General features: G+C 40.2%; 1 protein-coding gene across 4 annotated transcripts in view; it reads left to right on the top strand.

The window, feature by feature from the left end:
- The window catches only part of Vps13b (vacuolar protein sorting 13 homolog B), a 641,091-nt gene that overhangs the window by 502,548 nt on the left and 113,513 nt on the right, over nt 1–25,030 (top strand). For all 4 annotated transcript variants that reach the window (XM_060392854.1, XM_060392863.1, XM_060392849.1 and 1 more), the window contains 3 exons: nt 598–800; nt 2,425–2,632; nt 2,908–3,092. In XM_060392854.1, coding sequence (XP_060248837.1) covers nt 598–800; nt 2,425–2,632; nt 2,908–3,092 — 596 coding nt within the window. The remainder of the gene's footprint in view (nt 1–597; nt 801–2,424; nt 2,633–2,907; nt 3,093–25,030) is intronic.

Here is a 25,030-nt window from a genome sequence, read left to right as displayed (position 1 = left end):
TTACTTTGAACTATAGCATATAGTTTTTCTTATAAATCTAACTTGCCACTATCTGTTTTTAAGACTTGTAAACTTCAAGTGGTTATGATGTGTGAAGTTTGGATTAAGCTAAAGTTTTTAGAAAGCACATGTTATGTATTGTGATTGTTTCGAATTTTAACATGGGCCAGCCCAAAACTTGAGTGTCTAGCAAAGTAATATACTGTATTCTGTTGCTGTAAAACACCACAGAGAATTGCCCTTTCGTATCATGCTCATAACAGACAAATGAAGCAGCTGTTCTTATTCTGAATGTACTTGTTTGAAAAACTTGCACAATTTAATGAAAACTTCTCCACTCATAAAACCTAAACTTCTCACACATGGAAAAAGTCATAATGTTTTGGCAAATATCAGTTTGTTAGGAATGTGAAAGTCTACCTGCTTCATAACTGGAATTCTATAATAATGGCATGAAAAGTGGTGGAAAGCCGATTGGGAAAGACCATGGCAAAGGGGGAATTAGCACTGTTTAAAAATATTCCTAGTCCTTTTCCTAATTTTTTTTTCTGTCAAGGAATAGTCAAACTATACACCCTTTCCATTTCTCTCCTTCAGGTGTAAGTCTTGGATCATCATTCCTCCTCAACATAAATGATTTTCTCCTTAAAACAAGCCTCAAAGAAAGAAGTCGGATTCTTATAGGACCATTTTCTACTACTGTCAATCTGGAAGCTAAATGGTGTAAACACAGTGGCAATCCAGGCCCACAACAATCCACACCAAAAATATCCATGGATTTAAGAGGTGGTCTGCTACAGGTCTGTAGGGATCAGCTGTGTTTTCCCCATTAGTTTTTTAACTAGTGTTTTGTTTTGCTTTGTTTTGTTTTGAAGTACTTCATTAAAATTTTAATTTTTGTGTGACAAGAAAGTGTATAGTCAGATGGTACCCATTAAATTTTAACAGCATTATTGAAGAATGAGTCATAAACCGTCTAATTTACCTAGTTCAGCAGTATACTTCAATGGGTTGTGTTTTTCTTGTTTGTATGTTAGGGTGTGTGATCATTATCACCATGGTCAATTTTAGAATATTTCCTTCCATTCATTCATCAGGTGAGGGAGTTTTAGAATCTTTTCACTTTGAAATATTCCCAACTAATGCTTCTGTAAACATCTGCAGACAAGGTTTTCTGTGGCCATACATTTTTGTTCCTCTTGGTTGTATAACTGACAGTGAAAATGCTAGATCAAATTTTTGAAGGAGTAGAGTTTTCTAATCATAGTGTAGTCAGCCTGAAGCATAGTGTCACGGGAAATACATAAGACCTCATCATAGCTGCAGGGTCCTTAGACGTGTGATGCTCAGTTACTAAACCTGGACACTGGTTAATTCCCAACCTCTTAGTCATGTGCTTATAGCCAGATATAGAATATGTGAGCATCTCTAGCTTATTTCTTGTTGACACTTAAGTTGCTCTTAACTTGATCGTTAGGCAATTTCATGTCCCAAGATTCACAATGATTGAAAATTCAGGTGACTAATTCATCAGTAAAGGGAGTATGTTAAATATAGATCTTTTAAAATCATCAAAGAGTTGTAATCTTTCAACTTCTCACCTCTTTCACTGACATGAGCCACAGTCTGGGGAGATTCCAAAGATACTACTTTATGGCTTTTAGAAGGCTTTTATTTCTATCAGTAACCTTTTAGATGTGTGCTGCTTCACCATGTGTTTTAATTAGACTATCTTTTTCCAAGGCAGAGAAGTACACATTAAGGACAGTAATGAGAGAGCAATAAAGTTTATTCTCTCTGTGTTCTAGGCACTTGACATTAATCACTATGTCACTGGTCATATAGCTGTTGCAGGGCTCTGCATTCTTGGGCTCTCAGGCTCCTGACACTGAACACTGGATTCCCACAGTGGAGTCATATGTTGACAGTCTCACTAAGCACAGACCCTGGAAACCTCCTATGTACAAGTCTGTTGTCAGCTTTCTTCTTCTCTCTTGTTAAAAAGCAGCCTTACAGCCAGGACTGTTTATCTCACTACAAATGGAAGAAGCTATTCCACGAGACTGGTTTTATCATCTTATTAATATTTGACCTAGATAATCTGTCTCCTAATTTCCACTTTAAGAAATGTTCTTCTTCCTCTTTGAGAAATGAAATCACAAATAGTACTTCACACCAGTGTAATATCACCATTAATCTACAGTTTAAAGTTTATTGTTATTCACATAATATGTAATGTTGTTCTTGCTGTTGTTTATTCAAGTATTAGAATTTCAATTATTAATTATTAGAAATTATAGCTTATTGTCAGTAATTAAATTAAACATGATATAGTCTCATATTAATTGAAAAATGATCATACCTAATAATCCTCTAGAGATCCTTATTTTTAAAGACTGTTAACTTTTTTATGCCCTTTTAAAGGTTTTCTGGGGTCAAGAACATTTGAATTGCTTGGCTCTTCTGCATGAATTATTCAGTGAGTATCTTAAGGAGGTGGGAAAGTACGAAGTGCCAGTTCCTGAATCAGCACCCCACATGCCATCTTCTGTGGAAAAGACTCAAGCTTTTAAAACTGAACAAAGTTCAGATGACCTGCGCACAGGTGTCTTTCAGTACATTCAAGATGCTGGTGAGTACAAGCAGCGTCAGCGTATAGGGCACGTGCCCAGGTGCAGTTTGCAGTGATTCACTCCATAGAACTGTGGAGCACTTGGCAGTACATTTACATACTTACAGCATAAAGGTGGTATATGCCAGTCATGCTCTCTTTTGAAATTGACCTTTTCCACCTAAAATCATATTTAAACTGATCAGTTAGTTGTTTTGTGTGATTTTATTTTATTCTTTCTCAAAGAAACTAACATATTTCTTCTTAAAAATATACAATTTTTTTTCATTTGGCAGAACCTTTGAGACTCCCTGGTATGTATGAGGTCTTGTTTTGTAGTGAAACAGAAGAAAGTCCAGGGATGATGTTATGGAGGTACCCAGAACCACGAGTGCTCACCCTTGTGCGTATTACGCCTGTGCCTTTCAACACCACAGAGGACCCAGACATTAGCACCGCAGACCTGAGCGATGTACTGCAGGTATGTAGACGCTGGCTTTTCCTTTTCCAAAATAAACGCGTATGTGAAAATGCTGACCATTCATGAGGAAAAAGCATACTTCTTGCATCAGTAATAGCAAAGATAAGCATAGCACTTGTTTACTGTATATATACACATGTGTGAAAAAGAGAGCTACAGTTTGATGTCTCTGGATCCCCTAAAGTAGTAGTACAGATCTGCAGTAGTTCCAGGAACCCAGGCAGTTGTAGGAATCTTGGCAATTCTCAGCAACCAGAGTCAGTATCAGGTCATGCATCAACAGTATGGATGAAGGAACAGGGGAGGACAGACAGGAAAGATGCTCTGATGCCATGTTCCTGAGATCCTGGGGATGTCTTCATGTTCTGCCTATGAGGAACAGAATTTAACTTGGGGCTGGGAATATAGGTCTTCTTGATAGAAACAACTCTTTTTTTTTTGTAGATTTTTTTATTATTATTATTAATTACACTTTATTCATTTTGTATCCCCCCTATAAGCCCCTCCCTCCTCCCCCTCCCACTCCCACCCTACCTCCCCTTTCTGCATGCATGCTCCTCCCCACATCCACTGATAGGGGAGGTCCTCCTCTCCTTCCTTCTGATCTTAGTCTATCAGATCACATCAGGAATGGCTGCATTGCCTTCTTCTGTGGCCTGGTAAGGCTGCTCCCCCCTCAGGGGGAGGTGATCAAAGAGCAGGCCAATCAGTTTATGTCAGAAGCAGTCCCTCTTCCCATCGCTATATAACCCTCTTGGACACTGAACTGCCATGGGCTACATCTGTGCAGGGGTTCTAGGTTATCTCCATGAATAGTCCTTGGTTGGAGTATGAGTCTTTGGGAAGTTCCCTATGTTCAAATTTCCTTGTTCTGTTGCTCTCCTTGTGGAGACCCTGTCTTCTCCATCTCTTACTATTTCCCACTTCTTACATAAAATTCCATACACTCTGCCCAACAGTTGGCCATCAGGCTCAGCATCTGTTTTGATAGTCTGCAGGGCAGAGGCTTTCAGAGGCCCTCTATGGTAGGTTCCTAGGTTGTTTCCTGTTTTCTTCTTCTGGCTTTCAGAGGCCCTCTGTAGCAGGTTCCTAGGTTGTTTCCTGTTTTCTTCTTCTTCTGATGTCCATCCTCTTTGCCTTTCAGGATGGGGATTGAGCGTTTTAGTTAGGGTCCTCTCTTTTGCTTAGTTTGTTTAGATGTACCAATTTTATTGGGTTTATCCTATGTTGTATGTTTATATGAGTGAGTATATACTGTGTGTGTCTTTTTGCTTCTGGGACTCCTCACTCAGGATGATCCTTTCCAGGTCCCACCATTTACCTGCAAATTTCATGATTTCCTTATTTTTCATTGCTGAGTAATACTCCATTGTATAGATGTACCACAATTTCTGCATCCATTCTTCAGTTGAGGGGCATCTGGGCTGTTTCCAGCTAGAAACAACTCTTAAGTTGCAATCTTAGAATCATACAAATAATCTTGTCGCCTCGGAGAAGTTGAGAACAGAAAATATGTAGCATTGGCTACATAGGTTTGGATAAACTTGAATTATTTCCTGTGTCAAACCCTAAAGCTGCTCTTCGGGATTAGAAAGCAGCTGCGACAGCCTCATGTGTTGGGAGCTCAGTGTAGCACAAAAAGTTTTTTGGTTGTTGAAGGGTAGAAAAGTCACTCTACTTCACCTTTGAAAGGGAACCTTCCTGTTGTTACAGTCATTTTATTGTGATGGTCTCCAAGTCTATGCTGGAGGCTCTAGGTATAATGTTGAGTGGCTGATCCTGGATGAAGTGGAAGTATGAAAGGGGTGCTCTTGTGCAGTTTGGTGTAGCACAAATGCTACACAGGCTCTGAAGTCTCCTCTCCTGTCCCTTCATATTACCAACTCAGTCTCCTAAGCAAACTTCTGATCTCCTTTGAGCTTCAGTTTCCTTGGCTAAAAGTAACAGTTGCTGTTATCAACCTTTAAGAGTAAGTATCAGCTACGACAATGGTACATTACAGGCAATATTATTTTGTTGTTGTTGTTTTGCTCTTTTCTTTTTTTATTATATATATTATCATTTATTATAATTTATTCAATTTGTATCCCAGCTATGGCCCCCTCCCTTGTCTTATTCCAATCCTACCCTTCCTCCCTCTTCTCCTTCCACCCTCTTCTCCTCCCATGCCCCTCCCCCAGTTCACTAATAGGGGAGGTCCTCCTCCCCTTCTATCTGACCCTAGCCTATCAGGTCTCATCAGGCCTGGTTGCATTGTCTTCCTCTGAGGCCTGGCAAGACTGTACCTCCCAAGGGGAGGTGATCAGAGAGCCTTCAACTGAGTTCATGCCAGAGAAAGCCCCTGCTCCCCTTACTAGGGACCCCACTTGGAGACTGAGTTATGGGCTACATCTGAGCTGGGATTTTAGGTCCTCTCCATGCATTGTCCTTGGTTAGGGTATCGTTCTCTTCAGGGACCCCCGGGCTCAGGTTCTTTGTTTTTTGTTTGTTTGTTTGTTTTGTTTTTTGTTTGGTTTTTTTTTTTTTTTTTTTTTTTGCTCTGTTGGTCTCCTTTTGGATATCCTGTCCCCTCCAGGTCTTTCCATCTCCCCCTTCTTTCTTAAAATTCCATGCATTCTGCCCAAAGTTTGGCTATGAGTCCCAGCCTCTGCTTTAATACCTCAATCAGTAGAGTCTTTCAAAGGCCCTCTGTGGTAGGCTCCTGCCCTGTTTCCTGTCTTCTCCTGCTTCCAATGTCTATCGTGTTTGCCCTTCTGAATGAGGATTGAGCATGTTCCCTAGGGTCTTCCATGTTGTTTAGCTTCTTTAGGACTATAGACTTTAATATGTTTACCCTATATTATATGTGTAATAACCACGAATGAGGGAGTATATACCATGTGTGTCTTTCTGTTTCTGGGTTACCTCACTCAAGATGATCTTTTCTACTTCCCACCATTTGCCTGCAAATTTCATGATTTCCTTGTTTTTAATAGCTGAGTAGTTTTCCGTTTTATAAATGAAATGTACCACAATTTCTGTGTCTATTTCTCCATTGAGGGACATCAAGGTTGTTTCTAATAAATGCCTTTACACATTGTACGGTCTTAAATATTAATTTCTCTTCTCTGATCATCTTATGGAAACCCCTAGAGACTAGTAAGAGACTTCTCAGTGACATCTCAGCCTCCTTCTCCTATCCAATTCAGCATTCTGAAGTCCTATAGGAACAGATGCATCATATGATTCCCTGAGTGAAATCTTCAGTGGCTCTGTCACCCTGCTGTCTGCCATGACAGCCTGGTTGGCACTAGATATAAAACATGCTTTAGTTAAACTAGCCTATTTGATATTCCCCAAACCAGTCTTAACTACCCATTTTTCTCTTGTCTACTAGTTTGATTTCTGTTGTTATGACACACACCATGACCAAAACAAACCTGGGGCAGAAGGGGTTTATTTCAGCGTACACTTCCAGGTGATAGTCTACCACTGAGGAAATCAAGAAGACAGCTCAAGCAGGAACTGAAGCAGAGGCCACAGAAGAGCACTGTTGGCTAGGTTTCTCTCCTTGCTCATGATCAGCCAGTTTTCTTATACAGTCTGGACCTACTTGACTAGGGCCGTTCTGCCCACAGTTGGCTTGACCTTCCCACATTGTTTAACAATTGAAAAAAATGTGCCAAAGACATGTCCATAGGCTAATCTGACCTATGTAATTCCTCAACTGGTTCTCTCTCCCCTGCTGTCTCTAATTTGTGTCAAGTTGGCAATAAAAAGTAATCATAAAATAAAGCAAGGCAACACACCTTGGATTTCTCCTTTCCTGGAAACTGAAATCCTGTCTAGTTTTTGAATAGCTAACTCTCTGTCTGTCCCTTGAAGGCTTCTTGAATAGCATGTCTAAATGTTCTACCCTCTTCCTGAAATCCTGCAGCATTTATGCCACTACTTAGGTATTATTTTTTCCTGTCCCTTGACGGCTTCTTGAATAACATGTCTAAATTGTGCTATCCTCCTCCTGAAGTCCTGGAGCATTTATGCCAGTATTTTGATGTTGTTTTTCACTTTATTCATTACCTTTTCATTCTATTTCTCTATATCTTCTTTCCTTCCTAATTTTTGAATCTCAAAAAAGGAGTCATATTTAACCTACCATTGTGTTCCTTATAATAGCCAATGCAGTAGTTGCTCAAAAATTGTTAGGGGTAAATACATAGATGCTGAGGTTCCTATTGCCTGCTCTGCACAAATGTTTCATGGTTTAGTACACTGTGGTGTCAAAGTGTGTACATTGATTTCTAAATTGAGCTGTGTCAGGATGTAGCATACTGTTCTTCAGTGGCATCATCTGCCATGAACACATTACACAAAACAGGCTCTTGGTGAGCTATTTGAATGTTTTTATTTCAACCAAGACCATTTTCACTAACAGACTAGTGATTGTCGTTATTCACAATGTAATATGACTTGCCTCTTCCACACATAGCTTAAAAAGAATAAAAGGAAATAGTCTTGGGTGTTTCTTTTCAGCAGCATTGGGCGGTGCACTTCTCGCTGCACATGCGTTCCCAGAATCCTGAGCTTTTTATTTTATAAGCACCTCCTGCCCACTGGCAGCTGTACTAATGTGTCCCAGAAGACTTTGTGCCTATCCATCATCTTTAAGAGGAGTGCTCAAAGCCAGATATGAGATTCATTGTTGTTGAAATGCAGAAATAGGAAAAAAAAAATATATCTGGATAGGCCTAGAGGAAGTAAGAATCTAAGCCAGAGTCTTAGGAAGTGAGGAAAGGGAAAATGTTGTGTACCCAGTGGACACTAATAAATGTTTGTGGATGATGGACGGTTCTGCATTAGCTACTAAGAGTTATGACTTCCAGAAGCCACTGTCTCCTTTTTGGATGAAAAGAGGAAATAGAAAATAGAGTATTCCCTGACTACACTTTTAATCATTCTGTTTTCGTGATGTTGTAAAAGTCTGGAAAGATCTAGTAATAGATCCCACAGAACTTCTGATCACCTCAATAGGCAGAGATGAGGGGACCAGGGCTAGGTGCTGTGAGTAACGAGAGGGCTCTAGCTCTATTCTCAGGGAGCCTGTCACTTCCTAGGAGGGACAAGTACACAATACAAAGCTGGCCATAACCTGATATAGGCTATAGACAACCATAGAGAGTGCACCTTTTAACAAGCAAGTTTAGAATTCTGTGGTGCCACCGAAGCAAGGCTTCATGGAAGAGATGGATATGATGAATAAGTAGGATTTCAAGAACAAAGAAGGGAGAAAATTTTATTTAAAAAATCAATATCAGCACTGGTGATGTAGCTCAGCAGTGAGCACTTGTTTCTCACCTGTCAGGCCCTGGGTTGAAGTCCGAGGACCATTAAAAAATAAGCATGTTCAGAATTTTCAAATTAATAGAAAAAGTTTAACCTCACATTTCTAGGAAGTAAAATGTAGCCTGATTTGACAAGGACAGGCTGAACAAGGGTGGGGCCAATAGAAGAGCAGTAAGCTATGCACGTCACTGACTAGCCCGCATTTCACTGAGGGAAAGGAAGTGACACATTCACGGAGTACCTAGTTTACATAAAGCACCAGATTTGCTAGTTTCTATGCCATGGCTCTTCCATTGTCCCGAAAGCCCAAGGGAAGAAGTATCATGATCTCCAATATAGATGGAAGGTAAGTGAGGGTCTAAGAAGTTAAGTAACTTCAGAAAGCAAGAAGGAGATAAAACTAGGACTTAAAGTGAGATTTTTACAAATCCTTAAGTCCTGTGTTTTGCTCTGACTACACATAGACCATGGCGTTTAATTTTTATTGTATAGCTTTATAAGGTATTGGCAATTCAGTCTTTGGAGTAGGATCAATGATCTGATAAAGATGGAAAGGAAAAAGGAAAGATAGACTGGAAATAAGAAACCTTGACAGGGCTGTCAGAGATAATGAAGGTTATAAATAAGGAAAGCAGATTTGATAGAGGGAAAAAGTATTTACAAGAGATACTGAGGAAAAAACAGATATGCCTTTGGCAACTCTTTTTTACTGTTTTTTTTTTTCCACAATGTATATAATATATCCTGATTGAAGCCTCCTCCCTCAACTTCCCCCAGTCCCACCCTCCCTCCTTCTTCCCCTCATCCCCTTCCCCTAGTCCACTGAAACCAGGAGTTCTCCACTACTTCCATCTACCCATAGCTTGTTAAGTCTCAACAGGACTGCCTGGATCCTCCTCCTCCATGTCCTGGCAAGGCTGCAACATCGGGGTGAGTGATCAGAGAGCAGGCAACTGAGTTCATGATAGAGGCAGCCCCTGCTCCCCTCACTCAGAAATCCACAGGGAGACTGAGCTTTCAATCGGCCACATCTGAGCAGGGGGGTTAGATCCTCTCCATGCATGGCCCTCTGTTTGTGCATTAGACTCTGCAGGACCCCCTGGACTCAGATCTTTTAGTTTTGTTAGTCTCCTTGTGAGTCTCCTGTCTCCTCCACGATCCGCCTCTCTTCCTCCATTAGATCCCCTAAACTCTGCCCAAAGTTTGGCTGTGAGTTTTAACATCTGCTTCCTGTTGGGTGCAGCCTTTCAGAGGACCCTCTATAGTAGGCTCCTATCCTGATTCCTTTCCCACTGTTTCTGGTGTCTATCCTATTTGCCATTCTGAATGAGATTTAAGCATCCTTCCTAGGGTCCTCATTAGTGTTTAACGTCTTTAGGTCTATAAATGGCTGTCCTATATTATACGGCTAATATCTGCTAATAAGTGAGTGTATACCATGCCTGTCTTTCTGTTTCTGGGTTACCTCACACAGGATGATCTTTTCTAGTTCCATCCATTTGCCTGCAGTTTTCATGATTTCCTTGTTTTTAATAGCTGAGTAGTATTCCATTGTGTGCCACAATTTCTGTACCCATTCCTCCACTGAGGGACATCTGGGTTGTTTCCAGATTCTGGCTATTACAAATAAAGCTGCTGTGAACATAGTTGAATAAATGTCCTTATTGAATGTTAGGACATCTTTTGGATATATACCCAGGAGTGTTTTAGCTGGATCTTGAGGTATTACTATTCCCAGTTTTCTGAAAAAATACACCAGAATGATTGCCAAAGTGGTTTTGCAAGTTTGCATTCCCACCAGTACAAATATCCTCTCCAACATGTGTTGTCACTTGAGTTTTTGATCTTAGCCATTCTGATGGGTATAAGATGGAATCTCAGAGTTTAGATTTGCATTTCCCTGATAACTAAGGATGTTGAGCATTTCTTTAAGTATTTCTCTGCCATTCGATAGTCCTCTATTGAAAATTCTTTGCTTAGCCCTGTACCCCATTTTAAATTGGATTATATGGTCTTTTGGTGTCTGATTTCTTGAGTTCTTTATAGATTCTGGATATTAGCCCTCTATCATATGTAGGGTTGGTGAAGATCTGTTTCCAGTCTGTAGGGAGTCATTTTGTTCTGTTGACAGTATCTTTGCTTTACACAAGCTTTTCAGTTTCATGAGGTCCCATTTATTGATTACTGATCTTAAAACCTGTTCTGTTGGTGTTCTGTTCAGGAAGTTGTCTCCTGTGCCAGTGAGTTCAAGGCTCTTCCCCACTTTTTCTTCCAGCAGATTTAGTCTATCTGGTTTACTATTGAGATCTTTGATCTACTTAGACTTTAACTTTGTGCAGGGTGATAGATATGGGTCTATTTGCATTTTTCTACATGTGGACTTCCAGTTAGACTAGTAAGACAAAGGTGACAGACAAATGTCAGGCCAGTGAGAAGGATGTCATGAGAGCATCCCACACTATGGAAATGAGGGGTGGAGCTGTACCAGGGTCGTTCATTTTCAAGTCCTTCCATGGATATGAAACCTGAAGCCAGCCCTGTGGAGACAGTTACGTGAGTCTCCTTGGGCATGTTATCTTCAAAAAGCACATGAGGTCACAGGGATTAACACTGACCTCTGGAACCTACAGGCCCTAAGAGCTGTGTGTGATTCTCTGCTGAGAGTCCTGGAAGTGCTAGAAACCCTGGTGGAGCTATTTTGTTCTGTGGCAGAAAACGGAAATTGCCAATGTGCTAAACAAAAGCTCATCTCCTCTCATACATGGGAAATGCTGAAGTGGGCGATTTTGGACTGCCTGTGCACAGCCTTGCAGTCCAGGCACCATCACACTTGATGTTTGCCACCACCCAAGATTGCTGCACAAGCTTCAAACACTTTGTTCCTACACTAGCCTAGGAAAAGGAAAGGACAGAAGCCGTTTTCCTCCCTTAAAGATGTTTCTTAAAGCCCACATCCTGTACTGCTGTGCTGCCAAGATCCAGAGTCCATAATTAGGTCACTTGGCCAAACCTAGTTAAGGGAAAATTGGTGTTAATTTGCTGAAGAAGGAAAGAGGAGATACTGGAAGAGGAGAGCAGTCCCCACTGGCAGCCAGGATGAACCCCTAAAGACTTGTTTTCAGTTCTGGTTTGTTTTTTTTTTTTTTAATTCTTTATTAATTACACTTTATTCACTTTGTATCCCCCCTGTGGTTCCCTCCCTCCTCCCATCCCAATCCCTCCCTTCCTCCACCCTCTGCATGCATGCCCCTCCCCAAGTCCACTGTTAGGGGAGGTCTTCTTTTCCTTCCTTCTGATCCTAATCAATTAGGTCTCATCAGGAGTGGCTGCATTGTCTTCTTCTGTGGCCTGGTAATGATGCTTCCCCCTCCGGGGGAGGAAATTAAAGAGCAGGCCAATCAGTTCATGTCAGAAACAGTCCCTATTCCTATTACAATGGAACCCACTTGGATACTGAACTGTCAGGGACTACATTTGTGCAGGGGTTCTAGGTTATCTCCATGCATAGTCCTTGGTTGGAGTATCAGTTTCAGGAAAGACCCCTGTGCTCAGACTTTTTGGTTCTGTTGCTTTCCTTGTTGAGTTCCTGTCCTCTCCAGATCTTACTGTTTCCCACTTCTTTCCTAAGATTCCCTGCACTCTGCCCAATGGTTGGCCATAAGTCTCAGCATCTGCATTGATAGTCTGTAGGGCAGAGCCTTTTAGAGGTCCTCTGTGTCAGGCTCCTGACTTGTTCTCTCTTTTCTCCTTCTTCTGATGTCCAGCCTTTTTGCCTTTCTGGATAGGAATTGAGCATTTTAGCAAGAGTCCTCCCTCTTGATTAGTTTCTTTAGGTGTACAGATTTTAGTAGGTCTATCCTATATTATATGTCTATATGAGTGAGTATATACTGTGTGTGTCTTTCTGCTTCTGGGATAGCTCACTCAGGATGATCTTTTCCAGATCCCACCATTTACCTGCAATTTTCATGATTTCCTTTTTTTTTTTTTTTTTTTTTTTTTATTGCTGAGTAATATTCCATTGTGTAGATGTACCACAATTTCTGTATCCATTCCTCCACTGAGGGGCATCTGGGCTGTTTCCAGCTTCTGGCTCTTACAAATAAGGCTGCTACAAACATGGTTGAGCAAATGTCCTTATTGTGTACTTGAGAATCTTTTGGGTATATGGCTAGGAGTGGTATAGCTGGATCTTGAGGAAGTGCTATTCCTAGTTGTCTGAGGAAGCTCCAGATTGCTTTCCAGAGTGGTTGTACAAGTTTACATTCCCACCAGCAGTGGAGGAGGGTTCCCTCAGTTCTGTTTTTATTTGCCCTAAAGCTCTCCTGTTGTCTCACAGTGGGATGAATCATTTATTCTGTTCGATGGTGAAGTAAGAGAGCTCACTTTGTAGTTCATTAAGTGAAAAGTCTGCTGAGGTAGAGTTAGATGCAACTCAAAAGTAAATGACATTTTGGAAATAAAAATAGTAAATAGTTTAAAATGCTAGCATTCCTTGCCCTTAAGAAAAGAGGTGGGGAAGGAATCTGTCAGTAACATGTGCTTTTAGAGTAAATGGAAAACATTTGCACACTGGAAGAATACTGAAGTCATTTATGTCCTGTCATTTTATTTGGTGGTAGAAATTTTATTAGCCTATTTCTGTTTTCCTATTAAAGACTCTTACATTTAAGGATAGGGGAAGGAAACTTTCTGTCTGGAAACAAAAGACTATGTGTAATAACCAGAGTGTTTGATGTTTAATATTCAGCATTAAAAATGCTTGGGAAGAGCTGGGAAGATGGCTCAGCAGATATGAGTTCTTGTTGCACAAGCATGAGGACTCCAATTTGAATCCCTGATGTCAACATAAAAAGCTGGGTATGGCTATGTGTGTGCCTACAACCCTGAGCACAGTGGTGGGCAGAAGTAGGATCACTGGGGCTTGTGTGCTGCCAGCCTCTCTCAACCAATAGTGAGGGACAGTCTCAAAGAAGTGAATTGGAGGGTGATAGTGCAGGACAGACACCCAGCATTATCCTGTGCCTCTGCACACTTGGGCACATGTACATGTGCAGGCACCACATACACAAAGGCAAGGATACAAAATACAGGGGGTTTGGAGTGAAAAACTATCAGCTGAAGCAAAAATAAATAGCAACAGATATTGTATAGATTAATTTCCACTAAATTGGAATATCCTTCCTCCTTAGATCCACAGTAAAAATCATACTGAGCATTATTATTTCAGAGAACAGCAAACATAAATTGGGGGAAGTACAGAAAAGCAGTCTGTAACATACCTCTGTTTTGTTTTTTTTCACTTTTTGTTTTTCTTTTTGTTCTTCAAGACAAGCTTTCTCTGTGTATCCCTGCCTGTTTTAGAACATTTACTATAGAACAGGCTGGCCTTGAACTAAAAGATCTGCCTGCCTCTGGCTCCCTTTAGTGCTGGGACTACTGCCACCACTTTAGTGCCACCACTGCCTGGCTTTTGGCTTTTTTTTTTTTTTTTTTTTTAGGATTTATGTACTATATTTGCATCCTTCCCTCCCTCTTTCCCATGACCTGTTCTTCTAGATGTATGATACACATACATACTACTGCATCCAGTTAGTATTGCCTTAATTTGTATGTGTTTAGGGCTGACCCCTTGGAATTGAGGGCTCATCCTAGAATAAAAGAAAAAAATCAACTGGTTCTCCTCACAAGCCATTGACTTCCTATAGCTCTTCACTCAAAGGTAGGCTTTGTGAAGTTTTAACCATCTATGCTGCCATCTCAGTTGGTATGGTGTTTGTAGGTGTTGTTCAGATAGCCATATTGTTGAGAGTTCATGGGAGCAACATCCATATCCTGACTGGAAGAAATGATCCACATAGCAGTTGTCCAGGTCCTCAGCCTGTTCGAGTCTTCCTGCATTCCCTCTGCAGTGGTTACCTTGGGCCTTAAGTATAAGGATAAGGATGGTCCTAGAGACTTCCCATTGGGAGCTGATACCCTGAAGTACTTATTCTCTGCAGTTTGGGTTTTGTATGGATCTTATTATCTAGAGAGAATAGTCTCTGCCTAAAAGAAGTTTCTTTGAGATGCGAGAACTATGTTTATCTGTGGAGGCAGTTGAAAACTATAGTATTTTAATAATATGATATTAGTAAGTAAGTTCTCCTCTAGGGCCTGTGACCTTTTTATCCACTTGATCTTAGCTAGGTTTACAGTATAAGGCATGAGTTTTCTCTAGTTGAGTGGGATTTAGATCCATGTAGACAGATGTCAGTTGTTTCTAAGATAGAAGTGCTGCTTCTACACCATGAGGCCCCATTTTTAGGAGCACAGATTTGAGGGATAAAGTCTCTGGTTCCACATTCTAGCTCATCTGGTGACCATGTAACTTTTCTGTTCTTCAGCTCCCTGGTATATAAATTATGGGTAACACTGTAAAGAGCACTTAGCACAGTGTCTAGCATGTGGGAGGGGCTGTAAAAGTTACTACATTCTCCAAGGACCTGCTGTAAGCAAGTGCCAGTTTGTTCCTGGTCTTACCTAGACTATGAATGTTCAAAGACAATTAAGTTTCAAGAGAACTGCAAACTACAAGTACTTTATCCATTTCCTTCCTACCCTGTTGATGAAAGCATTCATCATTCATATGAAAAGTTTATTTGTTATGTATTTTGAGGTAAATGCCTTACAATTTCTTAATCCACCACCTACTTTTAAAGGGAGGATTGGGTGTGGCAAGATGACCTAGTGGGTAACAGCACATGATAGAGCCTGACAACTTCTGTACCATCCCTGGAGCCCAGAGTAAGAGGAGAGAACCAACTCTCAAAAGTTCTTCTCTGACCTGCACACTTGTGCCATGGCATGTGCACTCTACACATCAACAATTTGCAGGCGTTGGTTCTTTCCATGCAACACCAGTCTCTTGGAGCTCAAGCTCAGATCACCCAGCTTAGTGGCAAGTACCTTTACCCACTGAGCTATCTCACTAACCCTTAAAGTGTGTTGTAGTTACTTAGAAATAATATTGGGGTGGGGGTTGGAATGAGAAAGAGGACACATATGTAAAAGACATCTAGGGTTTCAGTGCGTAGATTGGCCAGTAATGGAAGAAGAAAATTAATGATGATTCTTTCTGTTAGTTCTAGTCAACTAACAAGGTAGAATGTCACCATTAATGGGAGCTTAAAAAGACAGGAAAAATGAAGTAGTTTGGGAGTTACATTCATAGAATTAAAAACTGAAGCTATATGCAGTAGAAGTCACACTTAAAGAAAGTGCAGAGTTCAGAAATGAGGGAACTGTTGTTAGAACAAAAGACATTATATCCAGCAAGCACGTAGTGGGTTAGGAATTGGTGCAAGTGAACAGTGCCCTGCCTAAGTAAATACCTTTCCCTGGAACCTCAGATATGGGTTATCTAAGAGTTGGTTTTCTATCTGAGTCAGAGAAAGCTCCTGCTCCCACAGTTAGGAGTCACACAAGAAGATCAAGCTACACAACTGTAACATATATAAAAGGACCTAAGTCAGACCCAGGCAGGTTCCCTAGTTGTCAGTTCAGTCCCTGTGAGCCCCTGTGAATCCAGGTTAGTTGATTCTATGGGTTTTCTTGACAAGCACATTTTAAAATTACTTCTTCTTTTCCACTAAAACTGCATTCTATAATGAATGCATTGTATTTCTTTTATAATTATGAAATAATGGTCTAATTTCTGCCTTATTATCTATATTATTGTTGAATATATCATCTTGCATATAAAACTGATCTAAATCAAAAGCGTGTGTGACATGTTTTTCTAAATAATGGTGTTAAAGTGTTTGAATATCCAGATTTGCACAAATCGATAACTACAGATGGTAGTGATTCTTCATGATTTTATCAGCTGCATAGGAGCATTGAGATACTCAGAAAGAGCTGAATTATGTGTTGCTTCCAGCTATGATTTCTGATGTCTTTTTTAGGTTTGTTTTTTGTTTTGAGTCATTTGTTGGTTTGGAATGTTGTTTTTTGTGCAAAGAATATAGAAGACTCTTAGCTAACTCTAGGAAATAACCATCAAAAGACATTTTCAGTGGAGAGATGAAAGATGTGGTTGTTGCACATGTTGTGTGTGTGTGTGTGTGTGTGTGTGTTCTTGTTGGGGGCAGAGGTCAAAGTCAAGTATCTTCCTCTATTGCTTGCCAATGTATATTCTGAGATAGGCTCTCTCACGAAACCCAGAACTCATTCATTGTCTGGGCTAGCTGGCCCAAATTCTCTGCTGATCTTGTCATCTTTGTCTCCTTGATGATAGTATTACAGATACACACTGCCGTGGCCACCTTCTTTTATGTGGGCTCTAAGGATCTGAACTGAGATCCTCAAACTTGTATAGTAAACATTTTACTAATGGAACCACATCTCCTTCCTTTACTTACTTGCTTGCTTGTCTTGCCCAAAGTGAGCTCAAATTCCTGACAATCTTCCTGCCTCAGTCTGCCAAATGTATATCACTAGAACAGCTTGCATTGCATTCTTATAATCCTTTTAATTTATAATAGTACTCTCTTTCTGTGCTATGTATTTGTTGGTTTGTGAGGGGTTCTTTAACCTGGAAAAATCTCCTATTGTGTGCTGTAGTTCACTGATTGTAGTTATAACACTTCTAACTACTTCCTTATCCATCCTGCTATTTGTAATCTTGCAGTTGGTATGGAAACTTGATTAGATGTAAGTTGAATTTTGGAAAGATTACTTTATAGGTAGGGTAGTATTCTTCCTAATGGCATCACAGTGGAAGGTGCAATGTGCCTGCTAACTTCACTTTCAGTGATAAGAAGATTGGCCAGTGTGATCCATCATATAAAGACCCCATTAACTTTTAAGCTGCTGTTATGGTATCTAGTAACATGTACTGTGTAATTTTCCTAACCCACAGACCTTAAATCTAGTAATGGTTTGGTTTGGTTTGGTTTGGTTTTTACTGCATTCATGGACAATCCCTGTATTGCCAGGTTTGCTTGCAGTTGACCTGCATTCTGGCTTTGCTCTTGCCCCTAGGCTGTGCACTCCATGTCTAGACATGGAGTTTGCTTAAGAATAATTAGCTAAGGCCATCTAACAAGTAAGTGAACACAATCGCACAGTCATGTAAATTTGGAGAGTTGTTTAATGAAAACTCAACTGTAAAACACTGAGAAATGGATAAGAGATTCAGACTACAATCAAACTGAACAAGAATGGCAATAACAGTAGTGTTGAATTATTAACAATAAATCAGTGCTAATGTCCTAGAAACTTAGTGGTTTTCTAGCCCCAGTTTTAGATATAAGCAAATGATTGATCCTAGTATTAGCATCCCTTTAATGAGATTGTGCTGGCTCATTTTGCACAAAGCCATGATGTGCAGCAAATGCCATTCCATGAGGTGAAACTATCACTGAAAAATTCCTACAAGTTTCTACATGCCTTGGAATTTATCTTGTCCAGAGCACAAAGTTGCTGTCTGTCTGACCTCCCACCGTCCTTCTGAGTTCTATGATTCTCACAGTAATGAATTCCAATAGAGAGGAACTCTTGGGCTAGAGCTCAGAGTCTATCTTCAGAGCCAGAATGGAAGAAAAGTTACAAAATACAGATGTCTGTCAGGGACTCAGTCCAAAGAGAAAAGTATGTCAGAAGAGAGAAATAGATATGTTATTCTACCAAAAAAAAAAAAAAAAAAAGTGTATTTGGCTTTTAGCCAGAAAAATTTTTCTTCTTAAATACTCAGATCAAACTACTATACCTAATGTACTATTGAGGTACAATAAAGTGTGAGGTTAGAGAGACATTCTTTAAAAGTCAAAGTTCATTATGTCCTAGTGAGAGCAGACTAGTTCTCACTTTCTCAGAACTACACCAGATTGTACCTGTTAAATAATCTGCAATCCTACATTTTTATCTAAGACTAAAATTGTTCTGATCTGCTCTGAAATAATTGGGTTTTATGTGCTAAGAATTTAAAATGGAATTCAAAACCTCCACAGTATTGTATAATTACACATAAGTCAAAAATTTCCATACTCCTAAACACTAAAAGTAAGCTTTTCTGTTGTTGCTGTTGTTGTTTTATTGGGATTTCTGTTACATTTATTTGTTTATTCTGTCTGTATGTGGGTGGGCACACATGTACCAGGTGTGGAGATTAGAGGAGAATTTGCAGGACTTGGTTCCAGTTGTGGGTTCTAGGGATCAAACTCAGGTATTCAGGCTTGGCAGCAAGCACCCCAACCTGTTTAGCCATCTCAGTGGTCCCTGTTTTATTGTTTCTTATTAAGGGGAAAGTCTCTAAGATCAATGCACTTTATTTTAATTGCATATTGAACTTTTATGAATTGGTTATATTAAAAAGAGCTTGTTCTTTGTGAGATTTGGTTGGTTTTGTTTTGTTTTGTCTTCCCTTCAGTTTTTAAAGAGTAACTTGTTTCAAGAGGCAACAAATTTGGGAATGAGGAGAGTAAAGCAAGAAGATTCCTGGTTGCTCTGTGCAAACTTAAGAACAGTGTGTAGACGCTCATGCTGGGCAAGGTTCTGTTTTTATTCTTATTCCTCTATTCATAGTATAGATTAGTTCTCTGTTTCACACCTTTTTTCCCCACTTTCCATGAATCCTGCTAGAAAACCAGAACAGCTCCCATTGAAGTCTGCTTTGCACTCCTAAAAATTTAGTGTCTGTAGCTTTAGTTTTAGCCTATGATGTATGAATTTGACCAAATGGTCTAAATAATAGCATTTCCAAAACACATCTTTTCCACATCACATTCTTTTTTTTCCCCCTACATGATGATCTACTTAACAAGAACTGGTCACCAACAAATGGACAGAGTAGCCAGTCACTCTGAGAAAATTTGCCTCTCTAATTAAAGACTTAAGAATTAGAGATAGCAATGAGAACATTCTTTGTTCTCTTAGCTACCTGGAACATGAAAATGATCTAGGTGAACAGAGATGTGCTTTCATATGTTCAACTGCGATAAAAAGGAATGCTTTTTATACTTTATGGCTGCTTTAGTAATACATCAAGAAAGTGTAAGTTTAACACTGATTGGCACTGATTGGTACTGTATGTTACTGTTTTAGACAAATTTGATTTAACAAGAAATAGGAAGATGATATACATGACTACTTTTTTTACATTCTACTTCACTATAATATTGAGGCGACCACTTATAATATGATTTTCTTGATAAAATCTCTTTTTTTAATTATATTTAAAGAAATCCTTTAAGATTCTAAGAACTAAGAAAAGATTCTAAGAACTTTTATATTTTGTGAGCAAAATTTAATATACATATGACAAAAATATTATATTTACTAAATATAAAAAGGTTATATTTATTAATCTCTTGAGTTTATACTTAAATACATATAATCCATGTTTTTCAAAGGTAGTTCACATTGTATGTGCCAACTACATCATCGTTCTTGGTAATTTGATTTATGAGTGTTTGAAATGTGATAAATCAAATTTAAAGTGGTATTCATTTTGTATTCATAAGGAAATCTTTCAGGGTAAGAGAAGCCTTATCATGAGCCCTAAGGATAGTTGGGTGCATCCTGTATCTTTGAACTTATGTTCTTTTCATATTTTCATTTCTTGATTCTTTGACAGAAAGCCTTGTATGACATCTTGTATCTCCAACTAGGCTAGGAAATTTGCCCTTTGTTAGAACACTGATATTACCTTGGTGTAGTGAGAATTTTGTAAATTTGGTTTCTTTAAAAAACACAGAAATAGCTGGAAAGATGGCTCAGTGGTTAAGAGCACTGTCTGTTCTTCCAAAGGACCCGGGTTCAATTCCCAACACCCACAAGGCAGCTCACAACTGTCTGTAACCTCAGTTCCAAGGGATCTGACACCTTCACACTAATGAACATAAGATTAAAAAAATTAAAAAAAAACAGAAATATTATAAGATTGTTTTCATTTTCATCCCAGCTGTCAGCATATGGGGCTGCTTTGCAGCAGCTGACTGTGGTCTGCCTCGTGCTCTAGCAGAAGCATGATTTTGCCAGCATGATGTTTGGGATTCTGGGAACTTTTCAGGGGATATATAAATTCTAGATGCCCAGTGGATGGCTTGCTGGTTGGTGGTTGGATGCTGTTTATTGCTGTTGGTTGCTGTTGGTTGTGGTTTAAGTAATTGTGTGCAAAGAAGAAACAACAAGAAGAAATTAGATATCCTGGTGGCAAAGGTCAAACTTGCCCCAAGGAGCTTGATGCCCCTAATCAGCAGAAAGTGGTCTAATGAAAATGTCACCCCCTTTTCCCTTTCCCCCTCTTTCTTTCTCTCCTATCTAGTATTAGGGGATTGAAAAGGCAGGGGGGTAAAAAAAAAAAAAGTAATCTTAACTTGTTATGTCAGCATACAGATAATCTTTTTATTAAATTTAATTTTTATTATTTTTCAAAATTTATTCATTATATATCCCAGTTGAAGCTCCCTTGATCAACTTTCCCCCAGTCCCACTCCCTTCCTCTTTCCCCATCCCCTTTCCCTAGTCCACCGAATGTACAGATAACCTTTAATGTGAATTTTTTGTTTGTTTTTACCAGTAATAAAAAAGTTGAAAAGCAAGTGTGATATTTTTGTAAGATAATTTTTTTTTCAATGCAGTTTATTCAGGAACATTGAACAATCCTCGGACCCCAGGGAAAGCCAGCCCACAGCTTAAATAGCCTCTGGGTAGCCAACCCAGGCGTGCCACGGGGGCAATGCAGATAGGTCCACCTACATGGAAGCAAGCCAGATCCTCGGCCTTAGCCAAATGTGGAGTTGTTCGTGACAGAGAGCACTCACCATCGGGAAGGTGGAAGGCGGAAACCAGCTCCATCTTTAAGGCATAGCATTCCGCAGCTCTCTACAGTTCCCCCTTTTTGTTTTAGACGCATCAGGCAAGAGTAGAGGTCTGATCTCTGATATTAGAAATAAATTGGGACTTTGTACAGATGTTCATTTAGGTGTCATCCACCCAAAGAGCATCAGACCCGTCCGATACCTTTTTCTCAGAGGCGGGACCTGGGGCATCAACCCGCATGCAATCAGACATGCTCTTCTCTGGCTCCAAAGCGGCTGACCCTGAGTGCAGTGCTTAGCCTCGCATCCTGAGCGTATCATTTTAGCTTTTTATGGTATCCAACCATGCTTGGGGAGAATGTCCTGCTTCAATGGCTCTAAAGGCCTGAATGATCATGGCTGCATCACACTGTTGTGAGACTCTAATCTGGCATATATACCACAGGCAAACCAAGGAGACCAACACCAGAAGGCCTGCTAACACTCCCATGCCCGCCCATTCCTTCAGATGATTCATGGCTGCAGCAATCCATGTTGATAATCCTGCGGCTAGTCCTGCGTCCACTCTGGTAGAATTTACTGTGACAATGGCCACTCTCAGCTGCTCCATCGTAGTATCGAATTCTCCAGTCCAATTACCTAAAATATAGCTCGACAATTGTTTAGACAGATTTGCAGCACAGGAAAAATTCTCATGTTGTATGCTAGTGACACAAAGTCCAGCATACTTTCATTGACAGCCAGGTTGAGCGATTTGCCATAGGGTATCAATTTGCTCCTGCAAGAGGTCAATCCTCTGATTGAACATCATCAAGCTTCCTTTTAGTTGAGCATTAATTCCTTTATGTACAACTAAGGCATGAGCTACATTGGCTAAATGATTATTCAGGGTCTGAGCAGTCTGCCCAGTATGACTCATGGCTGATGCCCTGGTGGTAGCTCCAACAGCCGTCAATGAGATGGTAGTAACAATGGTGGCTGTAGTTCCAAGATCCCTTTTCTGTCTGAAGAGAGTCATAGTGTGAGGGGCATCAATGGGCACAGGCACCCAGTGAGGCATGCGAGTAACCAGGGCATACCTAACTTTACTAGCATTCCAGCATTGGGCAAAAAAGCAAGTATCATTACCACAATTACTTGGCTCTATCTGGCTAATAATGAATAAAAATGGGGGATATAGACAAACAGGTGTGGGCTTATAGGAAATATTATGAGAAGCCTTAACCCCTCGTTGGAACATCCTGCGTCAGTTCTAGAACTAGCAGTGGTGGTGTCCGAGGTCTGAGTAGGTTCAGGAGACCATTGCCCCCAGGGGCGAGACGTGCTCCATGCCAATTGACTAACTCCATGTTTTCCTCCAATTTTGAAAGTCATTTAAGGTTCTTAAATTATTTTTTCCCTTTTTTCTTAAATTTTTCATCAATTACACTTTATTCATTCTGCATCCCCCCATAAGCCCCTCCCTCCTCCCATCCCAATCCCACCCTCCCTCCTCCCTCTGCTTGCATGCCACTCCCCAAGTCCACTAATAGGGGAGGTTCTCCTCTCCTTTCTGATCTTAGTCTGTCAGTTCACATCAAAAGTGGCTATATTGTCCTCTACTATGGCCTGGTAAGGCTGCTCCCCCCAGAGGGAGATGATCAAAGAGCAGGCCAATCAGATTATGTCAGAGGCAGTCCCTCTTCACATTACTATGTAACCCAATTGGACTCTGAACTGCCCTGGGCTACATCTGTGCAGGGGTTCTAGGTTATCTCCATGAATAGTCCTTGGTTGGAGTATGAGTCTCTGGGAAGTTCCCTATGTTCAAATTTTCTTGTTCTGTTGCTCTCCTTGTGGAGACCCTGTCCTCTCCAGCTCTTACTATTTCCCAGTTCTTACCTAAAATTCCATTCACCTGCCCAACAGTTGCCCATCCGGCTCAGCATCTGCTTTGATAGTCTGAAGGGCAGAGGCTTTCAGAGGCCCTCTGTGGTAGGTTCCTAGGTTGTTTCCTGTTTTCTTCTTCTTCTGATGTCCATCCTCTTTGCCTTTCTGGATGGGGATTGGACGTTTTAGTTAGGGTCCTCTCTCTTGCTTAGTTTCTTTAGATGCACAGGTTTTAGTGGGTTTGTCCTATATTGTATGTCTATATGAGTGAGTATATACCATGTGTGTCTTTTTGCTTCTGAGACAACTCACTCAGGATGATCCTTTCCAGATCCCACCATTTACCTGCAAATTTCATGATTTCCTTATTTTTCATTGCTGAGTAATATTCCATTGTGTAGATGTACCACAATTTCTGCATCCATTCTTCAGTTGAGGGGCATCTGGGTTGTTTCCAGCTTCTGGCTATTACAAATAAAGCTGCTACAAACATGGTTGAGCAAATGTCCTTTTTGTGTACTTGAGCCTCTTTTGGATATATGCCCAGTAGTGGTATGGCTGGATCTTGAGGAAGCGCTATTCCTAGTTGTCTGAGAAAGCGCCAGATTGATTTCCAGAGTGGTTGTACAAGTTTACATTCCCACCAGCAGTGGAGAAGGGTTCCCCTTTCTCCACAACCTCTCCAGCATGTGTTGTCACTTGAGTTTTTGATCTTGGCCATTCTCATGGGTGTAAGGTGAAATCTCAGGGTTGTTTTGATTTGCATTTCCCTAATGGCTAGTGAGGTTGAGCATTTCTTTAAGTGCTTCTCTGCCATTCGGTATTCCTCTACAGAGAATTCCCTGTTTAGCTCTGTTCCCCATTTTTTAAGTGGATTACTTGGTTTGCTGCTTTTCAGCTTCTTTAGTTCTTTATATATACTGGATATGAGTCCTCTGTCAGATAAAGGGTTGGTGAAGATTCTTTCCCAATCTGTAGGTGGTCGCTTTGTTTTGATGACGGTGTCCTTTGCTTTACAGAAGCTTTTCAGTTTCATGAGGTCCCATTTATTGGTTGTTGCTCTTAGAGCCTGTGCTGTTGGTGTTCTGTTCAGGAAGTTTCCCCCTGTACCAATGAGTTCTAGGGTATTTCCCACTTTTTTTTCAAGCCGATTTAATGTGTCTGGTTTTATGTTGAGGTCTTTGATCCACTTGGACTTCAGTTTTGTGCAGGGTGACAAGTATGGATCTATTTTCATTTTTCTACATGTAGACATCCAGTTAGACCAGCACCATTTGTTGAAGATGCTATCTTTTTTCCATTGTATGGTTTTGGCGTCTTTGTCAAAGATCAGGTGTCCATAAGTGTGTGGGTTTATTTCTGGGTCCTCTGTTCGGTTCCATTGATCCACCATTCTGTTTCTATGCCAGTACCATGCAGTTTTTAAAACTGTTGCTCTATAGTACAACTTAAGATCAGGGATGGAGATACCTCCAGAAGATCTTTTATTGTAGAGGATTGTTTTAGCAATTCTGGGTTTCTTGTTATTCCATATGAAGTTGAGAATTTTCCTTTCCAGGTCTGTAAAGAATTGTGTTGGTAATTTGATGGGAATTGCATTGAATCTGTAGATTGCTTTTGGTAAGATGGCCATTTTTACTATGTTAATCCTACCAAGCCATGAGCATGGGAGATCTTTCCATCTTCTCATATCTTCTTCTAATTCTTTCTTCAGAGATTTGAAATTTTTTTCATACAAGTCTTTGACTTCCTTGGTTAGGGTTACTCCGAGGTACCTTATGTCATTTGTGGCTATTGTGAAGGGTGTTGTTTCCTTAATTTCTTTCTCAGCCCTTTTGTCTTTTGTATACAGGAGGGCTACTGATTTTTTTGAGTTAATTTTGTATCCTGCCACTTTGCTGAAGGTGTTTATCAGCTGTAGGAGTTCCCTGGTAGAGTTTTTGG

This window comes from Meriones unguiculatus, chromosome 1 (genome assembly GCF_030254825.1).
Source record: "Meriones unguiculatus strain TT.TT164.6M chromosome 1, Bangor_MerUng_6.1, whole genome shotgun sequence".
NCBI classification, from domain to species: Eukaryota; Metazoa; Chordata; class Mammalia; order Rodentia; family Muridae; genus Meriones; species Meriones unguiculatus.
The sequence above is the reverse complement of the archived record's forward strand: the minus strand, read 5'-3'. Positions and strand labels throughout refer to the sequence as shown.